Source organism: Plecotus auritus, assembly GCF_963455305.1.
Source record: "Plecotus auritus genome assembly, chromosome: 9".
NCBI lineage: Eukaryota > Metazoa > Chordata > Mammalia > Chiroptera > Vespertilionidae > Plecotus > Plecotus auritus.
The window spans coordinates 149,508,184-149,517,773 of NC_137783.1; the positions used below are offsets into that span (position 1 = coordinate 149,508,184).

Sequence of the window (9,590 nt, forward strand, 5' to 3'; positions counted from 1 at the left end):
AAAGGTAAGACTAATTTAAAAGACGAGGAGTCTTTTATTAATGTAACTATAATATCATTTTTACCCCTAAAAAGAAATTGTTTTATTATATCACCAAACATTTGGTCAACGTTCCCAATATTTCATAAATATTTTCTTTATTTATAGTTTGAATAGTATCCAACCAAATAAGGTGTTGCAGTTGGTTAACATGTCAGGTTTTCTTTCTTGGGGTCAGGTTTTCTTCACTTTGGAGTTTCCCGCTCCATCTCTTTCCTTTGCCATTTCTTTGTTAAGAAGAAGCGTGGCCTGGGGTCCTGCGGGATGACCAGACTCCGCTGATTGCAGCCCCCGAGCAGTTCCGCTCGCTCCTCTGCCGCCAGGTTCTCACACCCTGGGAGGGGCATCTACACGTTTGATACGATGCAGGCTCGACCTTTTTTGGCAAGAATGTTTCAGGTGACACTTACTGCCATGGGGAGGCACAGGCTGTCTGGCTGCCTCGATGTTATCATTTTGCTTTAAAATAAAGTCTTATTTGGAAAAAACTTCAAACCTATGGAAAGTTGCAAGGATAGTACAGTGAACTCCCAGGTGTTCACCTTGATTTACCAGTTTTTGCCACACTTGCTTTATTATGTGCAGTCTTTTTTTTTTTTTTTAATATATTTTATTGTATTTCACAGAGAGGAAGGGAGAGGGATAGAGAGCTAGAAACATCGATGAGAGAGAAACATCGATCAGCTGCCTCCTGCACACCTCCCACTGGGGATGTGCCTGCAACCAAGGTACATGCCCCTGACCAGAATCGAACCCGGGACCCTTCGGTCCGCAGGCCGACGCTCTATCCACTGAGCCAAACCGGTTTCGGCTATGTGCAGTCTTTTATAGAATCTAATACGTATATTTCAATCATTTGAGACTAGGTTGCAAACCTCCAGCCCCTTCACCCTGAAATATTTCAGCATGTATCTCCTAAGTACTCTCTTCTGTAACCATCTAAAAGAAAAATAATTCCTATTTTATTTTTTTAAAAATATATTTTATTATTATTTTTTTTTTACAGAGAGGAAGGGAGAGAGATAGAGAGTTAGAAACATCGATGAGAGAGAAACATCGATCAGCTGCCTCCTGCACACCTCCTACTGGGGATGTGCCCACAACCAAGGTACATGCCCTTGACCAGAATCGAACCTGGGACCTTTCAGTCTACAGGCTGATGCTCTATCCACTGAGCCAAACCAGTTTCGGCAATAATTCCTATTTTCACAACGCTTCTGACACCAAATGTGTGGGTTTCCCTCTCATACTAAACAATTCTCCAACTCCCCAGACACCACCTGGGTGTCCTACAATTCAGTTCTGACACTAACTACCCAGTTAGCACAGACCCCACAGGGGCAGGGCCCAGTCCCACAGATTGTGCCCACTTCAGACGCCAGTCATAAGCTACAGGTTTTCACCTGGGCTTCTGTCCGACCGGCTATAAATGGGGGATTCCCAGGTCCCCTTTCTCAAGTTCCATAACTTACTAGAAAGGCTCACAGGACACAGGGAAACACGATGTTGACTGGGTTATTATAAAGGCTACAATGAAGGGTACAGATGGAAGAGATGCAGAGGGCAAAGTGCGGAGGGGCTCCCCAGGTGAAGGGCCATCTCGGGTCTGTTTACCACTGTCCCTTGTCTGTCTGACTGCCCTCACTTCCCCAAGTCCCTCTTTTTTCCCCAAAGAACTGAGCTGTGCCCAGATCTCTGAACGGTCCAGCCGTTTGGCATCTCCATGCCTTTGCACGTGCGGCTCCATCTGCCTGGCGCGCCCTCCCCGATAGTTCCAGCTCTGCTAGCAGCTCCTCAGGCAGCCTGCTCTGATGCCCGCCCTGTAAGAGCTCACCTTGCCCTTCTCTGGGCACCCCTGCCCCCTGAGCCAGCAGGGAGTGCTGGGTCAGTCACATGGCCATCGGTGTGGTGGACTTGGGAGGGGAGGGGCTGTGCGTTATCCTCTCTCAAGTCCTCACGACTGCTTGTGCCTGGATCTCAGAGAAGGAAGAGGTGGTGTGGAGGGGATGGGAGCAGGGAGGGGGTGGTGGCTGCCACAGTGGGCGGGGTGAGGACAGAGCCTTCTTCCCAGGCTCATTCTTGCACTGGCACTAACCCAGAGACCACCTCCTGGGAGGCCCAGGGCGGCCGTCTGGTCTGCGGCTCGGCCCGCTTTCCTGGACCCTGATGCCCACAGCCCTGCCAAGGCCAAGGTAAGCTGAGGACACGCTGGGCTCCGAGGCTCTCATTGAGTGCTGCTTCCGTGGGCTGGCCCCGGGCTCAGCACATGCGTGCCTTGGCCCATCTGATCTCCAAGATGCTGCTCCTATTACACCCTCACTTCCCAGCGGAGGCTGCCAAGGCCCGGAAAGGGGACTGCCCAGGGACACACGGGGTCAATCCCGTGAGGAGAGACTGTTACTGTTTTTATCGAACAGATGGGGAGACCAAGGCCCAGAGAGGGTACGCCACTTGCCTGAGGTCACCTAGGTCCGTGGTCGGCAAACTGCGGCTCGTGAGCCACATGCGGCTCTTTGGCCCCTGGAGTGTGGCTCTTCCACAAAATACCACGTGTGGGCGCGCACGTACAGTGCGATTGAAACTTTGTGGCCCATGCGCAGAAGTCTGTTTTCGGCTCTCAAAAGAAATTTCAATCGACGTACGGTTGACATTTGGCTCTGTTGACTAATGAGTTTGCCGACCGCTGCCCTAGGTAGTAAGTGGTGGAGCCAGGGTTCTAACTCAGGCATTTAGCCCTCCAGCCTGGTGATGACGGCGATGAGGACGAGGGCCCAGACGGGGTTCCCTGCCAGGTCACAGCACCCCACAGTTTGCACAGCTGTGGCACCTGTTCTGCCTTCCAGCACAGGGGAGAGGCAGAGATCGCACCCCCATTTTACAGAGGAAAGAAGGAAGACTTGCTCAAGGTCACTCAGCAAGTTAGGTGCAGGCAGGGGTTGGGCCCCCGGTTCAACACCCAGGCCTGGGCCGCCCTGGCCCTCGGACAGGGAGGGCACTGCGTTGGGTATCCTGAGGAAAGGGGCTTTGGGCACCCAGGGGCGTGGGTTCTGGGCTGGGAGGCAGGAGCCAGGGCGGGAGCCCAGCTTTGCCTCCGGCTCACGGAGGGAGCCTCAGCGTCCTCGTCGGTAAGATAAGCGGCCGGCATCTGTGGGGCTCTGGGGCCCTCCAGCCTGACTTGGCAGCCCTCGCTTCGGGAGGTGCTTGGGGATGCGGTGTTCTCTGCGTGCCTCATTGCTCTCGCCATTAGCACAGCGAGTGGCCCCATTTCTCTTGCAGGATCTTTTTTTCCAGCTGCTCGCGGCCTCCTCCCTCCCATCCAGTGTGGCTGCAGGCCACAGGAAGCTGGGGAAGGTGTGGGCCAAGCCCAGAGGGCACTCTGTCCTGGAGTCAGGGCCTCCCACCTAACCTGCCCCTCTTGGCCCTGTGACACTTACTCCATTCTGGTTCTTAGCAGAGTAGCGGGTCATCTGCCTGCCTGTTGGTTGGTCTGTCTCTCTTTCCAGCAGGACTGTGAGCTCCTTGAGGGCAGAGGTCACGTGGAAAGATCAGAGCCCCATCATTAGTGAGCTCCCCAGTTCTGGAAACATGTGCGGAGAGGCAGGCTGTGGCAGGCATGGTGAGCAGGGAGGGGAGAGAATGGAGGGGGTGTGTGTCGGGGGGGTGGGGGTGGAGGAAGAGGTGGATGAAGGGTCCCAGGCCCCTCCTCTTGGCTCGGAGACCTCCTGGCATGGGAGAGCTTTGGGAGGCTCTGCCCTCGGTGTGCAACCAAAATAGAACAAAGAAGCATGGAACTGACTCAGCAAGAACGTGTTTTGTGACCTTTGCGCAGACAGGGCCTGAGGATGGATAAACTCAGCGCCCAGGGCATGTGCATGGTGAGCTCTCTGCATGGGTCGCGGGGACCACTCACACCAGGGATGCCTCCGTGAGAAGGCGCATGCCCCGCGTGTATCCGCGATGTTTGCCATGTCCTCTGAGGTCTGCTCGCTCCAGGCTCGGGAGCTGACCCACCAGGAAGCACCCGACACCTGCTCCTTCTCACCTTTCTCAACGCAGCCCTGGCTGTGGCTCTGGACCAGCTCAGTGGGTTCCCACACCTCCTCTTGTCACCTCGCCCCACCCCAAAAGCTGGCAAGGCAAGGTTATCCTCTCTCAGATAGGGAAACTGAGGCCCCAAGGGTGTGAGTGTGTGGGTGGCAGTCACAGAGCCTGACCTGAGGCCCTGTGTCCTCCCCTCCCCCAAAGTGAAGTCTTTACATGCAGACAAAGCCAGGACACGCAGGGCCTGAAGAGGGCACCTGTGGGGAGGCAAGGGGTGGGGGAGGGGGATCATTCACAGCAAATTATGTCGGGATCCTGAGCCAGGTCGCTCAGAACAACAGAAATGGGTTCTCAAGGGTCCGGAGGCCAGAAGTCTGACATCGAACGCTGGCAGGGCTGAGCTCCCTCTGGGGGTCCTAGCGGAGGGTCCCTCCTGACTCTTGCAGCTTCTGGGGGCTGTCAGCAATCCCTGGCTTCCTGGGCTTGGGGCCATATCACTCCGACCTCTGGCTCCACCTTCGCATGGCCTTCTCTTCTCTTCCTTCGTGTGTCTGCCTGATAAGCTTACTTGTCATGGGACTTAGGTCTCTCCCCTCGGAATCCAAGCTGATCTCCTCGTCTCAAGAACCTTAAGATCTTTTTTCCAAACAAGGTAAAATCCACAGGTGCTGGGGATTAGAACATGGTCCTGTCTGTCTGGGGGCCACCTTTCAACCCACCTGCAGGGTTTCCTGCACTCCTTCCCATGGCAGCTGCAAAGTCTCTTGGGGCCTCTGGGCCCAGGCGGCCCAGCACACTGTTTCCACTGCCTTCCATTGGTCAGAGCAGGGCACAGGGCACACCCAGATCCCAGCGGAGGGAAATAGCATCCCTGTCTGGATGGGAGGTGTGGCAAAGACAGTGCGAGAGGGCATGCACATGGCGGGGGCGGGGGCCGAGGCCCTGGAAGCAGCCTGTCAGAGCCTGTGTGTGTTTTGATGAAAGCCTGTGCCCAGGGCCCCGGATGTGCTCCAGGTGATGGCCTTGCTGATGAGGCCAGGGGAGAAGTGTTCTGCCTGAGTGGGAGCCCCCAGACCCAGGCCCTGCAGGCCCAGATCAGCCACCAACTCAGTGGGTAACTTGGGGCCAATCTCTCATTCTCTAAACCAGCGGTCGCCAACTGGTGGCCCGCGGACCGCTGGTGGTCGGTGAGGTCCGAAAGGTTGGCGACCGCTGCTCTAAACAACCACATATTGAGTACCTGCTAGGCGCCGAGAGGAGCACAGGGGTCCCAGTGGTGAGCAAGCCAGGTCCCCGTGGAGATTTCTGTCTTGTGGATGACAAAAGCTCATAGTGGGCAAACTGCTCACAAAGCATGACACATAGAAGGAGAACAGCCGTGTAGGCTGGAGACTCCCTGGGGACAAAGAGATCAGGAGGAACCTCCAGGGCCGAGATCCGGAGGAAGATGAGAATCCTGCCCCATTCTGGGCCTCGGTTTCATCCTCTGGACAACCAGAGGGTTTGTCACAGCTGTGGGCTCCAGCGACCTTCCCTGGAACCCAGAGGCATCCAGCAGCCACTGCAGGAGGGGCTGGGCAGGGGACCCCTAAAGCTGTGACTAATTGGGCTTGAAGCTTCTGGTCAGCTCCCAGAGTCCAGGTTCCAAGCCAGCATCCCAGTCTCTGATCCCAGTGGCGGTCTGGGACCAGATTTTCCCAGGAGCCCTCTTGATCCTCAAAGGCCCTGCCAGGTCCTGGGCTCTGGGGAAATGGGGAACCTCCCCTCTAGCCGTTAGATCCTCAGGTCCCACCACCACCCCAGAACAGACCCGTACCAGCTGCTCCCTCACCTTTGAACTTGGGTCTGCTTGAACCAAAAGAACCCCAGGGACTACCCACGAAGTGCCAGTGTCTCTCAAAGGACTCGGGCACTTTGGGGTTCGACACTCCCCTCCGTGTGGCCCTGGGTGAGCCCTGGCCCTCTTCGAGCCTCACAGGGCAGAGCACAAAGGCACGGCGCTGGCGAGAGCCAAGTCTTCCAAAGTGGCTGGAGTCAGCACAGGGTGGGGTGGCAGTTCCTCTGGGGAGCAAGGTCAAGAGAAGTGGCAAGAAAGACCACTAGGGATCGGGTTGGTACAGAGGGACCTGCCCCTGGTGCCCCTGCCCCGCTATTCCGGGAAGCTCTGGGCCCAGCCTGCCCGCGCAGGACTTGGAGAGGCCTGGAGGCGCGTTAGTCACCAGGCAAATCGTTACGTCACCTCAGCAATCTTTATTCCCGTGTTCACCCCCAGTGTTGGGAACTGGGTGGGGTGGGGCCAGAGATGCCAAAGATAACCATCTCTTCCCCCTCCCTGGGCCTCAGTTTCCCCCTCTGGCACAGGGGAGGGCAGGCTTCCCCCGTTTCCATCATTGGGATCCTGTAAGGATCGAAGTGACAATATCCGGGCCTGAGCCTGTCAGCCACAGTGTGTGGGCACCGAGGACCACCCAGACCCACTCCTAGTCCTCAGGGGGCTCACAGGCTGTGAGGGAGGACCATGCCCCACCCACCACCACCAGCTGGCAGGAAGGAAGGGCAGGAGGGACATGGCCCAGGGACTAGGCAGTTCGGAGAGCCTCTCAGCCATGGTCCTGGCTTCACCGAGCTCTGTCCTGAAGGTTTATAACCGGTCTTGTGTGGGGACCAGGGGCGGCGACACCCCCACTTCTGGGCAGTCTTCTAAGACCCTCCTACATGTCACTGTTGGGAGGGGGCCTCCGTGACATTCTCCAGAGGGTAGAATCCACCAGGAAGGAGCTGAGCTCCCTCCTTCCCAGCCATGTTGGGGTCTTCGCTATGAGAGAGGCTTGGCATGGAAGACCAGGCGGAGGGGCAGCACAGGCCCCTTAGTGAGCAAGTGCCAGAGGCCTCAGGGCGTGTAAGGAAGGCCAGAGCTGTCCCCGTAGAGGAGGCCACTTCATCCACAGTCCCGCAGGGCCACGAAGAGGTTGTCAGTGGATAGGGTCATCTCATCGAGTACAGCAGGGGCCACCACAGCTTCCAGCATCCTTAGCTGGTGGTGCCCAGAGGGGGCTGCGGGGAGGCTGGCTTGCTCAGGGTCACGGCGGGGAAGCTGGCAACAAAGCTCTCCCACCTTCTCCTCACCTGCTGGAAGACAGAGGAGCAGGGAATCAGGATACAGGCCCCAGGGTTGAGTGGTGGGTTTCAGGTGTTGTTCCATCTACAGCCACAAGGTGGGGGTAGACCCCAAGATAGAAGCACTAGGGACCCTTTCTTCCACAGGAGGAGGCAGGGGCCCCGAGGGCAGCTCCCACCAAGGACAGCTGGATCCCCCCTTTTCCCCGGGAACAGGGAACACAAGATATGACCCTGGGAAGTTGTATTGGCTGATCTCTTTGCCTCCAGCAAAATCCACCCATCCAACACACTGCCAGATTAATCTTCTTAAACCAGCTCCGACTATATCACGGCCTAAAACTTTCCATGACCCCCCAGTGCCTACGGGATAAAGTCCAAATGCTGTCAGGGCCCTCTGGAATATGGTTCCTGGATACCTCTCTCCAGCCTCATCTCCAAAAGCTGTTGTCTTCTTGGTTCTTGGCACTGTATGTTTCTACCCCTGAGCCTTTGCTGCCCTGGGTCCCACTCCTCAGAGTCCCCACCCTCACCGTGTAACACTCATCCACCCATCATCCATCCATCATCCATCCATCCATCCGCCCGTCAGACCTGTTGATATTGCTTCAGCCACCTCCGGCTGCCTCCTTGCTGAGCTTGGATTAGCTGCTCCGTGTCCCCCAGGCCCCCTGGCCGCCGCTCTTGATCAAAGGAGTCCAGTCCTTCTGGGTCTCGATCTGAGGGTCTGGACTTCTCACGACCCTGTCTGAGGCTCAGCGACCGTCGCAGTTGGCCTTCCAGGGTCTTCCCACAAGGCTCCTGGAGCTTGCCATAGGAGGGCCGTGGACCTCGCAAGGACTGGCTGCGTAGTCCTGTCCCCATGGTTTGTACACGCAGGACTGCTCCAGGCCCTCAGCAAGCCACTAGCCTCTGAGATGGCCTGGTGCCTCCACCCAGCTGTTGGGAGCTCACTTGGGGGCAAAGGTTGGTGCTGCTGAGGTGGCCATCATAAAGCAAAGGGCAAGCCACAGGGGCCAAGCATCTCTGAGTCACCCTCCGCACTGTCTCTCCAGCTAGGGCAAAGGCTGAGGCCTCTCCCCAGCATGCCTCTACCTCCAGGCCACTTTCCCTGACCACACCATCTCTGAAGAGCTTGGCTTCCCCCAATTCCTGCAGCTCTTGACTGTCCAAACTTGTTCTGTCGACACTGAAAACAAATGGCTCAACAGCAAAACAGAGATGAGCTTTAAGAAACAGGACAGCTCCTGCCCTGGCCAGTGTGGCTCCAATGGTGGAGCATTATCCCTCAACCAATTGGCTGCAGAGGACAATCCTAACCCCAAAGTGTCCCACATAGAGACACTCCGCTCTATGTGGCCCTGGGTGAGTTGGTGCTCTGCCGGTGTCGCTCAGTGGTTGAGCATCGACCTATGAACCAGGAGGTTAGAGTTTGATTCCCAGTCAGGGCACATGCCCAGGTTGCTGGCTTGATCTCCAGTGTGGAGCGTGCAGGAGGCAGCCAATCAATGATTCTCTCTCATCACTGATGTTTCTACCTCTTCCTCTCCCTTCCTCTCTCTGAAACCAATAAAAACATTAATTTTAAAAAAGTGAGTTGGTGATATTTATTATCTCAGGCAAAACCCTTCTCCTCTCAGTCAGTCTTATTATCTGTAAAATGGCTTGTTGTGAAAATCAAATAAAATCACGAACGGGGGTGTTTCCAAAAGGGAGACAACTAGTATTAGCCTTTCTTTCTCCCAAGACAGGGGCAAGAGGAAGGTACGTGGGCTGCGCAGAACTCCTCAGAATCCTAGAATTTGAGGTCTGAAAGGTACCTCGCACATCTGGTCCATACTTCTTTTTGTTTTAACCACTATTTTCTGAGCGTTTTTATTGGTTCCTCCATGTATTTCATTTAAATCTCACAGAAGTCCTATGAGGTGGGCATTGTTCTCCCTCTTTTAGAGATCAGGACACTGAGGCCCAGAGAGATTAGGCACCTGGCCAGAGAGAGTGCCCAGTAGGTGGCAGAGCTGGGACCCTGCCTGGGTCAGCCTGGCTTTGGAGCCCAGTGCTTCAACCGCTCTGCTCTCCTGCCCTGTTGGTGGCAGAGGCAGAACTTGAAGCCGGGGGTCCTGCCTCCTCTGTGTTTGGGCTGCTGCACAGGGCACCCCTGTCTGGGGTCGGGGAAGTGCTGGCTGCAACTCTTGGCTCATCTCAGACTTGTCCCTGGGTTGGCCTTGCTCTCTTCCCTCTCTCACTCTCTAGGCCTTCCTGGCATGAAAGGGCCCTTAATATCCACCAGGCTCAGTTCCCAGCCGGAAGAGCTAAGATGGAGCCAGTGTGAAGAGGAGAATGGAGAAAGGGGGCCTGGCCTTCTGTCCCGTCCCATCCCAAAGGTGGACTGA

General features: G+C 56.1%; 1 protein-coding gene across 2 annotated transcripts; it reads right to left on the reverse strand.

Annotated features, from left to right (window-relative positions):
- Positions 1 to 7,110: 7,110 nt before the first annotated feature.
- Positions 7,111 to 8,061, reverse strand: LOC308258163 (uncharacterized protein C11orf86 homolog; the record flags this gene model as incomplete). Of its 2 annotated transcripts, none has more annotated exons than XM_080688436.1 (2): positions 7,111 to 7,206; positions 7,792 to 8,061. In XM_080688436.1, 2 exons carry the CDS (start codon positions 8,059 to 8,061, stop codon positions 7,111 to 7,113), a joined length of 366 nt encoding a protein of 121 aa, XP_080544562.1. The 2 variants fall into 2 exon arrangements, with proteins under 2 accessions (XP_080544562.1, XP_080544561.1); XM_080688435.1 differs by having other exon boundaries at positions 7,111 to 7,209.
- Between the last annotated feature and the right edge of the window lie 1,529 nt (positions 8,062 to 9,590).